At 48.7% G+C, this 17,324-nt stretch overlaps 1 protein-coding gene across 1 annotated transcript in view; it reads left to right on the forward strand.

Annotated features, from left to right (window-relative positions):
- The first annotated feature begins 6,848 nt into the window (after nt 1-6,848).
- Nucleotides 6,849-17,324, forward strand: part of ADCK2 (aarF domain containing kinase 2) — a 16,689-nt gene continuing 6,213 nt past the window's right edge. Inside the window, exons 1-4 of the mRNA XM_006861252.1 lie at nt 6,849-7,679; nt 9,502-9,648; nt 13,013-13,141; nt 16,909-17,004. Coding sequence (XP_006861314.1) covers nt 6,849-7,679; nt 9,502-9,648; nt 13,013-13,141; nt 16,909-17,004 — 1,203 coding nt within the window. The remainder of the gene's footprint in view (nt 7,680-9,501; nt 9,649-13,012; nt 13,142-16,908; nt 17,005-17,324) is intronic.

A 17,324-nucleotide genomic window follows, 5' to 3' on the forward strand; every position in this document is an offset into this window, starting at 1 on the left:
TCTGTGACATCTGGATGAGGTAGAGTCAGGAAGGAACTTGTTTCATTGCGTTCTTAGGTGCCATCAGATTGGCTGTAAATCACAGCAGCCCTCCTGTGCACAACTACTGCTTCGCTGGTCTCACAATCTATGGGGGGTGGGGGTTGTTTTTGTTTTAAATTTTGATTTGTGAACTCAGTGATAGTTTACATGGAAGAACATCAGTTTTACACTTATTGTTTCATTGCAATGATTACAATCTCCTTTGTGCATCATCATTCAATAGTATTTGCTTCTGTTTCCTCTGTTGTTATTTTAGGATGTACACAGAAATTCTCAGGAATATATAATCATTTAAACAACCAAAGGCCACATTCTGCAAGCCTGCCTCCTGGCCGTCAGCACTCAGCCTTTCTCTTGCCATGAGTCTAGAGTCCTCAGCTGCTCTCTCTCTCTCTCTCCATGTCCTTATCTCTGCCTCCATTTCCTGTGTCGCTATTTCTCTGAATCTCACAATCCATGTTTGAGCTCATCTTTGCAGACACTATGTCAAACTATTTCGTTGGGGGTCTTCCTCCTTTTCACTGACTCTTCATTCTACCAAGCATTATGTCCTTCTCCAGGTGCTGGTCCCATCTGGTCACATGCCCTACCCACTGTAGTAGCCAAGAGGTGTTGTCAGCTTTCCCTTACACCCTTGTCCCCAGCTTGTAGGACTCTCTCCTTCTGCTTTCTTATCCTTCTCATTCCATCCTGGCCCATTCTCCTTTCCTAGAGAAATAGCACAGCTGGGCAGAAGTTCCTTCTGACCCAAACACAGCTGCCCAGCTTTCTTCCCACTGGATACTAAGCCACACCAAGCATTCCACCAAAACCTCAAACCAAGCCTTGGCTTATTCTGGGTTCCACTCACTGGTAAGCCAGGTATATACGTGTTATGGGGGGGAAGGGAGCTGGGGCCACCCAGTGCACAATCACTGGGAGGCCACTATAGTCCTCCTGCCTCCAGTGTCGGGGCCCACCAGGGGGTGATGTGGAGCAAGTATATTTGTTTATTACAGAGCCAGTTAACATAAGGTACTAAGGAATCTTGAAGATTCTCAAATTGAAAAGTAGCACAATAAAATAATTTTTGACTCAAACCATCTATTTTACTTTGATGCCTTTCATTCACTTTGTAGGGTCCCGGTTTTTTCTTTTTTTCCCCACAAAGAATTTAAGTGCTCAGGACTTTACAAGGAAGAGTGTTTATGCCCCAAAGCAAAGGACAAAGTTAAGGATAATCTGGTTCATTCACCATTAGGTAGAACTTTCATTATTAAGCCTGTCATACCAGACACCTTCTGTTCTCCCATTATTTCCTGCACCTTCTGAGAGATCCACTTAGACTCCAGCCATTGAGTTGGTACCGACCCGTAGCAACCCGTAGCACAGCAGAATGAAAACCTGCCCGATCCTTGGCCAACCTCACTACTGTTGCCACGCTTGAGTCCATCAATGCTGCCACTTGGCCAATCCATCTCGTTGGGGGGGGTCTTCCTTTTTTCTCTGACCCTCCACCTAACCAAACATGATATCTTTCTCCAGTGACTGGTCCCTCCTGACAATATGTCTAAAGTATGAGACACGAAGTTCCTTTTTTTCTGCCAAAATTTATGACCAACATTCATGGTCCATATAAAATTATCAACCTAAAAAGCAGCCTGCTATACCTAATGCAAGGACATTTGAACCACAAGATCAGCGGTTCAAGCTCACCAGCCACTCCTCGGAAATCATATGCAGGATCACTTTGGGTTGGAAACTACTTGAAGGCACTTAACAACAACAACAACAACATACTTGATCAAACATCAACATACTTGGTCAAACATCAACAACATACTTGGTCAAACATCGATGGCCCTTAACAACAATCGCTGTAGGAGTCTTACTATGGTGCTGTAAGATAAGCACTTGACTGCAAGGTGTGTTTGAATCATCATAAGATCAGCAGTTCAAACTAACCAGAAACCCTATACAGGCTCACTGGGTCAGCACCGACTCAACAGCCCTTACCAACAAAATCATAGCACTGTAGGATAAACACTTGACCACAGTGTTGTTTTCAACCGCAAGGTCGATATGATTTCCGCATTCCCCAAGTATCCATGGAAACAGCAGCACGTAACAACAACAATATAATGTGATGGTTTGAAGTACAGTTGCCTTGGCAGGGCCAAGTGGTTTCATAGGCCTTATACGGAGTCCTGATGTAGCGCTGTGGGTTAATGCACCGGACCAAAAGGTCCATTTGAATTGCAAGGGTGGCAGTTCAAACTCAGAAGCTGCTCCTCGGAAACCCTATATAGGTTTATATGAGTCAGAATCTACTGGATGGCACTTAGCAACAACAACAACAAAAAACATATGGCTCTGGGGCTCTAAGGGACAGACTTGGTAATCTGGGGACTTATGGCACGGGTTTATGGGTTTATGCAGTTCTAACATTTCCTGTTCTTGGTGAATCCAGAACACAGTACAGAGTTAGACCAGCTCTGAGCTGACTCTAATGTCTTCCCTGACTGCTTCCTGGCACTGCCAGGCAATCTCCTCAGACTCCCGGGGCAGGGGGGAAGTGAGAATCCTCACCAAGCACGCAATGAGCTGGGCACCTCACTGGAGAACAGCTTTCTCACATTTCTGTTTGCCTGAGGACCCCATGCTGAGTCTGACCTTGCCCCCAGAGATCTTGGTGCCAGGAATCTGAGATGGACCCAGGAATCTGACCTGTTATGATATCCCACCCCCGCCTTCCCCCTCCTGGGAGTTTGTGATGGAGGGGCCCAGATCCCCACTGCAGGTTTGGAGCCTCCTTACGGGGCCTGAGGAAGGGATTTCCCTTCCCCCAGATTTCATTCTGAAGGATGTGGAGGTGGGGCTGGACAGTTGGGAGGAGTGGGGGCTGGGGAGGTGATGTAATGGGTTGTAGGGGGCAGCTGGGAGGTCTCAGCAGAAGCCATCCTTCACACTCCTCTATAGGACAGAACAGACATGTCCGTAGGATTTCTGACACTGTAAGTCTTGAAGGGAGCAGACCACCTCATAGCCCTCCCTGGGAGTGTCTGCTGGACTTGAACTGCCAACCTTGTAGTTTGTAGCCCAACAATTAACCTGCCGTGCCACAGGGGCTCCTCACACGGACCTAAGCCGGTGGTTTTCACCCAGGGGACATTTGACAATGTTTGAAAACATAATAAAGGGGCAACATTGGCATTTAGTGGGTGGAGGCCTACAGTGCACAGGACACTTCCCACCCACCTCTTCCTCCCTGTACCCCACCCCTCCCTCCCGCCCGCCCTAACACAAAACCAGAATTATCTAGCCAAGGTTGAGAAACCCAGGGCTAGCCAATATCCAATAAGCACTGGGCTCCAAACCACAAGGTCTGAGGTTCGAGGTCACCAGCCGGTGCGCGGGAGAAAGAGGAGGCTTTCTGTTCCCTCGAAGATTTAAAACTCCTCGGAAACCCTATACTGGGTCGCTAGCAGTCGGAACTGACTCCACGACAGGACAAGTAGCAACAATCCGCATCCTCCAGGCTACTTGAGTCACAAGGGCTGCCCTGCTTCACAACTGCTCCATCACAGCGCTACTTGGAGAATGCTAAAATCACAGTGAACTGGTCTAGTGAAACGCCAAGCGCAGACAGGTGGGCTAGGAGTATTTCCCCGCTTGCCTCCCAAGGATCTGGGAACCCTGGGAGAGCTGTGGCTGCACTTCACGGGTGAGTGCTGCCACCTAGAGGTAGTAGCGTTAACGGCGCCAGCAGGAACGATTCCAAGGACCGGAAACTATTAATAGTTTTAGCCGGCCTATCCCTGTTGGGAAGACTCTAGAAATCAACAAAGACCACCCACGTGAGAACCACGACAGAGATGATTTATTCAGAGCTGTGATATAGCAAGGGAGCCAGCCGCCAGGGGAGAAGCCCAGAAGCCCGAGGCGTGGGCACCTGGGGTGGCTGGTTTGTTTAGGAGCGTATTTGACTTTCTCTGATTGGTTCTGAGCTGGAGGTGAGAATGAAAATCAAGGAGGCTGGCAACCATGCCAAGCGCTCACCATTCTGTTCTGATTGCTGCAGGGGTATGGTCTGGCTTCCAGAACTGGACGCTAAAGCCTTGGGCCAGAGTTCCACAGCCACCCAGGTGAATGAAGCCCAGTGACAGCCAGCCAGTACCTGAGATTTCTGGAGGCCACTGATGGTCAACAAACATATGAGACAATGATCGCCATCATTAGCCATTGTTGTTGTTAGGTGCCATCAAGTTGGTTGCAACTCATAGCTGTGAGAAACGTTGTCCATACCAACAAATGCTTAAGTAATCCAATCTACTTATTTTAGCAAGAGTGAGGTTTTCTTTATTCGATTTTGCAAAATCGGATGCCCAATCCAGTAGACACGGGGCAGATGCACCACATGGCCCACCACAAACAGTTTTTATTTTTGTCTCCAAAAAGCCCCTCCTCCAGTTCCAGTTCCCCATATACAATTCTATGGCACCTCCCATTTTCCCTCCCCCCAGAGAAGCCAAAATGGCTTGCCCATGGTTTTAATGACAGCAGTCTGAGAACAGCCAGCTTACAAATCCCTGGATATATGTAAATCAGCAATCTGCCTGATCTAGCAATCTCATGAATTCCTGAAGATGGACCACACCCACAAGTTATTGCTCACATAGCGACCGCATGCACAACCAAAGGAAACACCGCCTGGTCCTACGCCAACTTCACAATCACTATTACACCCACTGCCGTGCTACTGTGCCAATCCATCTCACTAGGGGGTGGGAGGGGCGTCATCCATCCTCTTTTTCTCTGTCTCTCCACTTTACCACCTCCTGATATCATTTCATCCCAGCATTAATTGTTGTTGTTGTTAAGTGCCGGCGAGTCAATTCCGACCCATAGCGACCCTGTATAGGGTTTCCAAGGAGAAGCTGGTGAGCTTGAACCAGTGACCTTGCAGTTTAAACGACTTTGCAGTCTGACACATTAGACCACAGTGTCACGCCAGCATTAATAGCAAACTTTAAATAAATAAATAAATACTGGCGAGGGTGTGCAAAGCCTGAGACCCTCCTACACTGCTGGTGGAACTGTAAAATGGTGCAATCACTGTGGAAAACAATGCCAGGATAAGACAACCGATTATCCTCTTGGGGTTTGTGTAAGGATAAATGAAGTCTCACCAGAAAGCCAGCTGGCTCAGTGCTCAGAGGTTTGAACCCACCTGGCACTCTGATGGAGAAAGATGTGGCAGTCTGCTCCCATAAAGACTTACAACCTTGGAAACCCTATGGGGCAATTCCACTTTGTGCTGTAAGGTCAGTTTCAGTTGCTATGGACAGAGTAGTTTCTTTAATAGGTTGTGAGCAGCTGTGGGTACTGCTTCCCCCCTTGACGGCACAATTTCATATTTGCATGTTTTTGCATAACCACACCACATGCCCACAAGCGCTTGTCATGTTAGCACCCTGTAGTTTTCCATCATGCTGATGTTCTGTAACCTGCCTGGTGAGTGGCTGATTACTACAGTTTCTGGGGGGGTTCTACCTTTTCTTTTTTAAAAAAATTTTTATGGTGGTAAACTTTGTTGGATTCCCGTTATGGTGCTGTAAGGTAAACACTGGACTGTTAACCACAAGGTCGGCAGTTCAGATCCACCAACCGCTCCTTGGTATACAGGGTGGCTGTGAGTTCGCACTAACTCGCCAGCACTTACTAACAGCAAGGTGAAAGCTCACATAGTCAGTCAGATTCCCATTTAATATTGTCGCTATGTGTTGGTATGGACTCGATGCACCTCACATCAACACTGATAATTCGTGATAACTGGTTACAGTTTTCTATGTGTCATCTCATTCATTTCGTTCTGGTTCTACCATCTCCAGTACTTCTAGTCTCCCTGTGCTGTGGGTTAATGCCCCAGACTGCAAAGCTGTTTGAACTGCAAGGTTGGCGGTTCAAACTCACCAGCCGCTCCCCGGAAATCCTATCCAGGGCCGCTATGGGTCGGAACCGACTCTATGGCACTTAACAACAAGAAGTCTCCCTGTACTCTGACCTCTAGTCTTTGATTTTGAATGAGGCTCAACGATGTGGACCTGGCCCTAAGAATTCGTTCTGGAGCCTCTCCCCAGGCCCAGTCCAGGGCCTGTCCTTGAGGCCATCCCTCCTCCCAGTCTCCCTAGCCCGCCACCGTCCAGGCCATCGCCTCTGCCCAACTAGGGATCCCACCCCAAGGCCCGGGACCCCAGCTGTCCAGGTTCGGGGTAGGAACGGCAGGTCTGGCGGCTGACACCGCGAGTGGCTGGCCGCGCCCCCATTCCGGGAAGACAGACGACGAGGGACGAAGCGGGCAGCCACGGTGCTCTTTCGTGTTAAGTTACAGTTGTTCCGAGCCGGCCGGGTAGGGCGGTCCAAAGGGGAGCAAGGGTCAGCCTCATGAGGTCTGGAGGCGGGGCAACAACCTGGAGGCGTGGCGAGGGCGGTCCCAGGAGGAGCAAGGACAGGCTCATGTGGTTTGGAGGCGGGACAACGATCTGGGGGCGGAGTTAGGGCGGCCCCAGGCCGGCTGCGGGCCCTTTAAGGGGCGGCCCTGCAGGAAGTAGGTTTCCGGAAGACCCGGCGCTGCGAGGTTGTCGTCTCACAGCCACCCAACTAGGTTCTCCACTCCAGGAGTCTCCGCGACCCGGCCCCCGCCCCACGCTTCCCCGCACGATGGCTGCCTGCCGCCCCCGACCAGATCTGGGAGACCCCCTCGGCCGCGGCAGGTAGCCAGGAGGGGCGTTGCTTTGCGGTGGAAGCTCGGCCGGCCGGTCGCGGAGATGGGGACGCCGGGGCGCTGGTCCCTCAGGCTGTGCTGGGCGCACCTGCGGCAGCGCCCCCTGAGACCCCGCAAACTTGGTTGGCTGTTGCTGGGCACTGTGCCCCGGCTCGTGTCCACCTGCGGGGACGTGGGCGTGCGGGCCCCCGAAATCCCGAGTCAGTGGAGGTCCGGCCCGGCCGAGGGGATCCCCGGGGCCCGGCACGGTCTCCTCCCGCACCTGCGGCTCTGGCTGCGGGCCGGGGCGCTGCTCGTGAAGTTCGTCCCCCTCCTCCTACTGTACCCCCTAACCTACCTGGGCCCCCGCGTGGCCGCCCTCTGGCTCGGCCTGCTGCTCAAGGCCACCGAGACCTCGGGCCCCACCTACATCAAGCTGGGCCAGTGGGCCAGCACCAGGCGGGACCTCTTCTCCGAGGCCTTCTGTGGGGTTTTCTCTAGGCTGCATGTCCGCGCGAGCCCCCACCCCTGGGCGCACACCCGCAGCTCCCTGCAGCAGGCTTTCGGTGAGGCCTGGAGCCAGGTCCTCTACTTCGATTGCCTGGAGCCCATAGGCTCAGGTTGCGTGGCCCAGGTGTATAAGGCCCACGCTAAGGCTGCCTTCCTGGCGGAGGACTGTCTCTGGACCCTCAGCACGCGTCCTTCAAGGGCCTGGGCCCTCGGGAGGCTGGGAGAACTCTTTGGATGTACTGGAAAGGGATGGAAGCCTGAAGAAAGTCTTGCTGACCAGTCCTTTCTTGAAAGGCTGCTCTTTCCCGCAGCCGATGTGATGGGGGCGAACGTATCACCTGACCACCCACCTGGCCCCAGTCACCTCATCCCAGTGGCTGTGAAAGTAAGTGTTTGGGATATCTCAACCAGCCCTCCCCATCTAACTCAACAGCCAGCATTTCTCTTACCTCACGTGGCATTCCCCCTTTTGATTTCTGTGAACTCTGATCAAAATGTTGTGTAGTGGTCCGGCACCATCTAGTTCTTCTGGTCTCTTGGCAAAGGAGACACCTGTTCTTGGGGGCAATGAGCCTTTGTTGTTGTTAAGTGCCATTGAGTGGGTTCCGACCCATAGCAACCCTATATAGGGTTTCCGAGGAGCAGCTGGTGAGCTTGAACTGCCAGCCTTGCAGTTCAAACGACTTTGAAGTCTGACACGTTAACACATAGCGATACACCAGGACTCCTTTACTCTCCTCCTATTCCTGACTCTCCTTCTTCCTCTGTTGTTCCAGGTACATTTGCTTTATTCTTACGTTTATGTTCCACATCATGCCTAAGAGCAGCTGAGGTTGAGAAGTTGTTAGGTGCCATCAAGTCCCTTCAAACTCAGCAAAGTTACGTACAACAGAATGAAACACTGCCTGGTCCTGCGTCTTCCCAGGTTTGAGTTCACTGCAGCTGCTGTATCAGTCCATCTTGTTGAGGATCTTCCTCTTTTTCAAAGACACTACTTTACCAAGTATGATGGCCTTCTCCAGGGACTGGTCCCTCCAGATAACACTTCAAAATATCTGAGACAAAGTGTCACCATTGTCATTTCTAAGAAGCATCTGGCTGTACTACTTCCAAGACAGATTTGTTTGCTCTTCTGGCACTCCATGGAATGAATATTCACTATTCTCCATCAACTCCATAACTCCAAGGCATTGATGCTGTGTTTGTCCTTATTCACTGTCTAACTTTCCCGTGCATGGGAGGCTGTTGAACATACCTTGGTTTGAATCAGGCACATCTTAGTCTTCAAAGTGATGTCTTTGGTCGTTAACACTTTAAAGAGGTCTTCTGCAGCAGATTTGCCCAGTGAATTGTGTCATTTGATTTCTTGGTTGCTGCTGCCATGGGTATTGATTTGGCATCTAAGTACAATGAAATCCTTGACAACTTCAGTCTTTTCTCTGATTTTAAAATGTGCGGAGAGCCACTGTATGGCATGCCCAGCTTCCTGCAGGTATGAGTGGCAGGCCTGGAATCTGAAGGTGGCTCTTTCTACCCCCTCTGTGGTCCTGCCGAGTTCTGTGGCTCTGGAGCATTATTTACAGAGCCCTGGTGGTACAATGGTTAAGGACTTTGGCTGCTAACCAAAAATTCAATGGTTCTAATCCACCAAGCAACTCTGAGGGGGGTGACTTGGTGATCTGCTTTTGTAACGATTACAGTCTAGGAAACACTCTAGGACAGTTCTCCTCAGTCCTGTGGGTCCCTGTGAGTTGGGATCAACTGGATGGCATACAGCAAAGACAGAGCATTTATTTATCAGGCTGTGGTCTTTGTCAGCCTGATTCAGTTACCTGTGAACTCAGTAAAATGCTGGTTCTGGCCCCACACCCAGAGTCAGATTCCCAGGGTCTTGGAGGAGGTCAGTGTCCACATTCTCATCAAGCAAGCCCAATCTGACATTTATGCCCTTGAGCAATTGAGACCCTCTGATATCAACTTACTGTGGAATTGAGAGAGAATGGAAATTTTCCTCAAACTGTTGGAAGCCCTCAGATATTTGAAAGGAAAAGGCCTCCCACTTCGGGGGCAAGACAGTGCAAAGCAGAGAAGTTGCTCTCCAGTGCCAGGGCAGGCATGGGCTGAGCAGAGTCCTTCCCTTCTGTTACTCCTCTGAGGGGGGGCCCTGCTGGCAGGTGAGAGGTGTGCTCACCGCTCCTTTCCTGCAGGTGCTGCATCCTGGCCTGCTTGCCCAGGTGCACATGGACCTACTGCTGATGAAGATGGGCAGCCGAGCCCTTGGACTTCTGCCGGGATTCAAGTGGCTTAGCTTGCCTGAGGTGGTGGAGGAGTTTGAGAAGCTCATGATCCAGCAGGTAATTCTCCCCATTCAGTCATTTTTGGGGCGTGGGTGTGTGGGAAGGAGTAAGGGTTAGGTTCGGGACTATGGCTAGGCCTAGAACTTTGTTTATTGTTAAGAGTTATGGTTAGAACTAGAGTTGGTGTTAGGGGTAAGGGTTGGGCTAGGGGTAGGATAAAGTAAGGTTTGGACTAGTTTTTAGGGTTACAGTTAGGGTTATTTTTTCCCCTTGACATCTATTTAATTTCCTCTTCATTTAGAAGTTCTGTAACTACAGTTTCCTCTCTTTACTTGATGGTGTTTTGTTGTTGTTGTGACTATGTCTCTGGCTCTGTGTTTTCATTCATCCAGTGAAAACTCAATGGATCACAGTGGCTCAATTTACAACTGATGAGGAGATGGGACAGAACCAGTCCGTTCCATTAGGTATGAGGTCACCACAAGTCAGAGCCAACTTGATCGCAGTTAATAACCACCACCACCAAACTGTATTGTTAGATTGGATCTGCTAGAGCTTATCATCTGTACTAAGAAATCTAACGTACACTTGAGCAACTTCTAAAATTGTAATAGTGTATGACATTTGTTTATAAGAAAATGTTCTATTGTGCTTTAAAATGTTTACTTTAAAGAGATTCTTGACCAAGCTTCTTTGAAATTATGGAATTGGGAAGGAAGGACAGTCATATAAATCACCAACAGTGTTCACCAAAAGTATAATGAAATGAGTAAACATAGATATTTGAGTAGAGAACATTTCAGAATAGTCTTAGCTTGAAATCAAGTCAAGTCGAGATGTGCCCTAGTGTGCATCTCTGTTGAGCTGGAGTTTGTGTTAAGGAGAGCACATTCCCTGTATTGGAGCCCTGGTGTGGCACTACTGGAAGCACTGGATTGCTAACCACAAGGTCGATGGTTGAAACCCACCAGCCACTCCTTGGAAACCCTATACCAGGGTCACTATGAGTTGGATCAGACTCGACAGCACTTAACAACAACAGGTCTGTTTTACTTTGCATGCTTCTATATGGAGTCCTGGTGTGGCGCTGTGGGTTAATGCGCCAGACTGCAAGGCCGTTTGAACTGCTAGGTTGGCAGTTCAGGAAACCCTATACAGGGTCACTACGGGTCAGAACTGACTCGACAGCACTTAACAACAACAACCACATATTCGGGTTGAATCTAGGTGATATTGTCCTGTATGTTAGTATCAGGTTTTGTCTGTTGTTGGTCCAAAGAACCCCTTTAAGAATTTTTGTAAGGTTGGTCTGGGTTTTACAGATTCTTTTGTTTGTCTGAAAATGATCTAATGTCACCATCATATTTGATGGGCAGGTCCACTGGATATATGAGGCTTGATTGGCAAGCTTTTGCTTTCAGTTTTATATATGTCATTCCATTGCCTTCTTGTCTGCTTGGTTTCTGTTGAGGATCAGAGCTTAATCTTGTTAATTCTCCTTTGTAGGTAATGTTTTGTTCTTTCCTTGCCTTTGGTTTTGAAAAGTTCGATTATAATATATCTTAGTGTTTTTCTTTTAGGATCTATCCTGTTGGGAGTTCGTTCAGCTTCTTGTTTTTCATGATGTTAGGGAAGTTTTCTTTCAACAGCTTTTGGACAATATTCTCAATCTTTTTTTTTTTTTTTGACCTTTCCTGCTCTGGAATTCTTATCATACGTAAGTTATTCCTCTTGAATGTGTCCCACGTAAATCCTGGGTGTGTTCTTTTTTTTTTCCTAATTATTCCTCTAGCAGATGAATATTGACTTTTCTTCAAGCTCAGTAATTTCAGCTTTCCGTTGATTCAGTTCTGTTTCTTGGTCCTCCCAGTGTATTATTTATTTCTGAAGTCTTAGTGTTCATCTTTCTAATTTCTGAGTTTGTATGTTTTAATTTTAAAAAATTATTTGGTCTATTTGGGACCCATTTTTTTCTGTAGTTTTGTGCATGTTTTCCTTGATCTCATCTGTAATTGTCTTGATATTTCTCTCAGTTGGATTAAGTTGCCATAGTGGGTGGTGGTGGTGTACTGTGGAGTTGGTTCTGACTCATAGTGACCCTGTACAGGGTTTCTGAGGCTGTAAATCTTTACGGAAGCAGAACGCCTCAACTTTCTCCCACAGAACTGGTAGTTTCGAACTGCTGACCCTGAGGTTCGCATCCTGATTCGTAATCACTGTGCTACCAGAGCTCTTTTAAATACTTTTCAAAATTCCCTTCCAGGTAGTTCTGATGCCCTTTCTGGGGTTAGGCTTTCTGACTGTATTTTGGTGACTTGTTTGAGGCAGTGTGTTGTTTCTTTGTGTGAGCTGAAATGGTCTGTTTTCTCCTGGACACTGTGGTACTGTATGTTTATTTGGTTGATGATTGTATGCCCAGTGTTCTCAGGCTCTCACCACCTGACCCCTGGTGGATGTAAAGTGTGAATGCACTTAGTTCGTTGTCACTGTGTAGTGTGTGCACGTGCTTCTGGAAGCAGGGATGCTGTGCCCGGTGCCCAGCACTAGTCAGGGGTGCCACTGGCCTCCGGGTTGTCGAGGGCAAGGACTGACCATGCCTCAGTTACCAGGAGGGCACAGGAACATTGGTGATCTGCATCCAAAAGGTCACAGCCCTGAGACCCCTGAGGTGCAGGTCTCCTCTGCACACATGGGGGCGCCATGGATCAGCTTGGACTCTCTGGTACTCACCACAAGGCCAAGGCTGAGGGAGACAGACAATAAATACTTGTGAATAAGGCTTAGGGGAGTGGGATAGATCTGTAAGTGGCCTTTCGCCCTGAGGGGGAAAGCTCCCTCAGCTCACACTTAGACCAAATGGGGGACAGACCATTCCAGTAAGAGGGAGGGAGGAAGACCACAGACAAGGGCAGGAAGACGCAGGCGGTCTTGGGTGTTCATGGAGGCTGGGAGGTGTAGATGGACCAAGGATGGTGAGGTAGAGCCAGGCAGATGCCCAGAGAGGGAAGGGCAGATTCCAGAGACTAGAGTCCAAGAGCAACTGTCAGCAAGACAGCTCACCCTGAGAGCTGAGCCAGGCTCAAACAGGAGCTGGTTCTCCAAGTCTAGCCCAAGCAGGGCCCCCCTGCCCCCAAGATTTGAATAGAGCAGTTCCGTGAGCTATTCTGGAGGCCTTGGTAGGGCTGGCTGGTGGAAAGCAGAGGGCAGCCTGAGGGCGTTGGGCTGGGGTGCTGGGCAGAGGAGGAACCAGGAGGAAGCTGGACACCCCAGACCTCTGAGGATGCTGTGGACTGTGGCCAGAGGAGTTGGCACAGACTCAGCTGCCAATCTGTCTTCCCCAAGCTCCTAGGAGCGCGATGAGGGCCAATGGTACCATCCCCTGCCCAGACCCAGCTTCACCCTTTCTCTCCGTCCACTGTAGATGGACCTGCGTTATGAAGCTCGGAATCTGGAACATTTTCAACGTAACTTCCAGGACATCAGTGCCGTCCGGTTCCCTACGCCTCTGAGCCCCTTTGTGTCCAGAAACGTCTTGGTGGAGACGTATGAAGTAAGAGTCCAAGAGCTCGGCCCGCTGTTCATGTCAAAGACAGAAGCTGGCAGAGCAGAGTGTGGGCAGGGTGGGCCGGGGGTGGGCCAAGGGCTGAGAGTAACAGAAGTGACCACAGAGCTCCTGGGTTGACAGTATTGGCCACGTTCCCAGGTGGGTGACTGCCATCTTCTCAGTGACAGGGATGGCAGCTCCTGCCACCAGTATTGTGACAGGAATGAACAAACCAGGAAATGCAACATGTAGCCGACACAGTGCTCACCCAGAGAGAGGGTCCACCCTCTAGACTCCTGAAAGATGGCGGTGGAGGCTTGGTGGTCCTAGTATCTGCAGCTACTCCGACTCTCTGGGCTTTTGTTCGTTCACTTGTCAGCGTTATTGTTGTTGTTAGGTGCCACTGAGTCGGCGACTTTATGCACAACAGAAGGAAACACTGCCTGGTACTACGCTAGAGCCCATTGCTGCTGCTGTTGTACCAGTCCATCCGGTTGGGAGTCTTCCTTTTTTTTTGCTGACCTTCCACTCTACCAAGCAAACGGTCCTTCTCCAGGGTCTGGTCCCCCCTGATTATATGTTCAAAGTATAAAGGCAAAGTCTGGCCATCCTGGCTTCTAAGGAGATTTGGTCTTCTGGAAGTCCATGGTACTTTCATAATTCTCCAACACTATGTCGTTTTATGATCTTCCTTATTCATTGCCCAACTTTCATATGCAATATGATGCAATTGAAAATACCGTGTCTTGGGTCAGGTGTACCTTAGTCCTCAAGCTGACATCTTTGCTCTTGAACACTTTAAAAAGGTCTTGTGCAGATTTGCCTAATGCAATAAGTCACTTGATTTCTTGACAGTTTGTTGCTTCCATGAGTGTTGATTGTGGATACAAACAAAAAGAAGTCTTTGACAACTTCAGTCTTTTCTCTATTGATCATGATGTTATTTATTGGTCCAATAGTGAGGATTTTTGTTTTCTTTGCATTGCGGTACAATCCATATTGAAGGCTGTGGTCTTTGACCTTCATCAGTAAGTATTTTAAGTCTTCATTTTCAGCAAGCACGGTTGTATCATCTGTGCATTGCGGGTTGTTAATGTGTCTTCCTCCAATCCTGATGCCACAGTCTTCTGCATGTAATCCAGCTTCTCTGATGATTTGCTCAGCATACAAGCTGAAAAAGCGTAGGGAGAAAGAATACAGCTCTGGTACACACCTTTCCTGATTTTGAACCATTCAGTATCCATTTGTTCTGTTAGAATGACTGCCTCTTGGTCTACGCACAGGTTCCTTATGAGCACAATCAAGTGTTCTGGAATATCTATTCTTTGCAATGTTATCCATAGCTTGTCATGATCCACAAAATCGAAAAGCTTTGCATGGTCAATAAAACACAAGTAAACATCTTTCTGGCATTCCCTACTTTTAGACAATCTCCATCTGACGTCAGCAGTGATATCGCTCGTTCAGCATCCTCTTCTGAGTCAGGCTGTAGTTTCAGGCAGTTCCCTGTCAATATATTGTTGCAGCTGGTTTTGAGCAAAATTTTACCTGCATGTGATTTTAATGATACTGTTTGATGATTCTGTTTTCTGTTGGGTCACTTCTCTTTGGAATGGACACTAATATGGAGCTCTTCCCATCGATTGGCCAGGGAGCTGTCTTCCAAATTTCTTGGCATAGATAAGGAAGCACCTCCAGTGCTGCATGGGTTTGTTGAAAGATTTCAATTTATGTTCTGTCAAGGCTGGAGCCTCGTTCTTTGTTAACGCCTTCAGTGCACCTTGGACTTGATCATATGCTGTCTCTTGAAATGGTTGGATACCAACCGTTTCCTTTTGGTACAATGACTCTGTGTATTCCTAACATCTCCTTTTGTTTCTTTCTGCATCATTGAATATTGTGCCCATGGTTGTTGTTGTTAAGTGCCATCAAGTCGGTTCAGACCCATAGTGACCCTGTATAGGATTTTCAAGGAGTGGCTGGTGAGCTTGAACCATCAACCTTGTGGTTCAAACTGACTTTGCAATCCAGTGCATCAGCCCACAGTGCCACACCAGGACTCCCATGGAATCCTTCATGGATTTTTTTCTTCAGTTTTTTCCAGTTTGAGTAATGCTGAGCGTGTCCTTCCCTTTTGGTTTTCTAATTCTAGGTCTTTGCACATTTCATTATAATACCTGACATGTCTTCTCGAACTGCCCTTTGACTTCCTCATTTCTTCCATGTGCTTTAGCACATCTATGCTGAAAAGCAAGTTGTCGAGTCTCTTCTGGCTTCCATTTTGGTCTTTTGTCTTTTTAAATGACGTTTTGTTTTCTTTGTGCATGATGTGCTTGATGTCATCCCACAACTCTTCTGGTTCCGATCATTAGTGCCTAATGCATCCAATCTGTTTTGAGATGGCTTCTGTATTTAGATGGGATATATTCAAGATATTATTTTGGCTCTCATGGCCTTGTTTTCATTTTCTTTAGCTTTAGCATGAACCTACATCTGAACAGTTGATGGTGTGTTCCACAGTCTGCCCCTGGCCTGGTTTTGGCTGATGATACGGACCTTTCCCACCACCTCTTCCCACAGATGTAGGTCCTGAAATGTTCTTTTTAAAGATGAATGCTCGCTCATTAGGCTCTTTTCTTTCCTCCTTTTTGGCCTGCTCAAGATGTCAGGCCCGTTCACAGCCTGACTGACTGATTTGGGCTTGGGAACCAGGGTACCTTTGCCTATGTCTGCCTTTCCCATGACTCTCATCTCCTCTCTGCCAGCACATGTGATGCCTCCTCAGGAGCACAATCTGGTGGGAACAGATTGAGAGGGGCTAGGGAAGGGCAGGGCAGGACAGTGTGGTGTCGGGCTGTGTCGGGGACTGTCCTCGACATAGGAACTTGGTTCACGAGTGTTTGGTTCACGAGGAGGGGATATCCGGCGGTGATAGGGATAGTGAAAGAATACATAGACAGACAGAAGGAAGGAGACAAAGAGACACCCCAAAGCCAGGGTGGATACATCACTGGTGGGCAGACTTGGGAGTACAGGCCTCGTGGTCTCTGCAGGCAGCAACTCACTGCCCTGCAATCTTTACTGCATGCCCTCCAACCTGTAATGCACTGCAATCTTTACTGCATGCCCTCCAACCCGTAATGCACACCTGGGCCGACCTGGGCCTCTGTTTTATTTAGGGGAGGAGCTTCACACCAAGCTGGGAGGGACTAAGACAAGGTACAGCTAACATCAGTAATTTCCCAGACATTCAGGTAACTTTACATTGTACTTCGCTGGTTCAAATCCCAGGCCCGCAACTTGGTTTCTCAGGCTCAATTAACATATCTATAGCCCCTGAGCTCAGTTGGGGGAAGGTGAGAGGTAAGGACAAAAGGCTTGGGCGGAGTCCCGCTGTTTCGGCTTCCTGAGCCAGGTTTTCAGGAACTTGGCTGAAAAGCTAATGCTTGGGACAGATTTAGGGAAGATGGCTTTTTTGTCTGTAGAACAAAGAACTGCAAAGTAGCTAAGATATTTTTAGTTAATCCTTTGGAGAAAGGCTTGACCTTTGAAACCTTTAGTCTCGGCTTTAGGAGGTTCTAATATTTCTCTGTGGATAATAAGGGCTCATGTCTGCATTTAATTATAAACATAACCGAATACTAAGATGAAAAACAATTTGCCATGACTGCCTGTGGCCTCGTTTGTTCCTCAGAGCCTGCGGCCTGTATAGTCTACACACGGTCTGCAACAGGGCTGCCCTGTGAAGCTCTCTCTTCCTGTTCTTTCCTCAGGAGAGCGTGCCTGTGTCCTGCTACCAGCAGGCGGGCGTTCCGGAGGAGCTGAAGAGGCAGATAGCAAGGCTGGGGATCCGCATGCTTCTGAAGATGGTAGGTTCCGGCCAAGGGGGTACCTGGCCCAGCTTGGGGTGGCAGGCCTCTGCTTGGCTCTTGTGGGCAGGAAGGAGCATAGCCAGGTGCCAAAAGCCAGCTCTAGAAATAGCCGTGCCTGCCGAAAGTACCATTCCTTCTACAACTTTCTGTTAAGCACTTTCTCTGTAGTTTGCATTCTGCCTCCCTGCAAAGTGCTGTAAGAGCGGTGAGTGAGACAGTCCCACCCAGGACTGCAGTGTAGACAGTCCAGGGGCCCACAGTGTAGATGGTCCATGGTCCTGCTCAGGACCCATGGTATAGACAGTTCATGGTCCCAC

Source organism: Chrysochloris asiatica, unplaced genomic scaffold (genome assembly GCF_000296735.1).
Source record: "Chrysochloris asiatica unplaced genomic scaffold, ChrAsi1.0 scaffold00041, whole genome shotgun sequence".
In the NCBI taxonomy this organism is placed as follows: Eukaryota; Metazoa; Chordata; class Mammalia; order Afrosoricida; family Chrysochloridae; genus Chrysochloris; species Chrysochloris asiatica.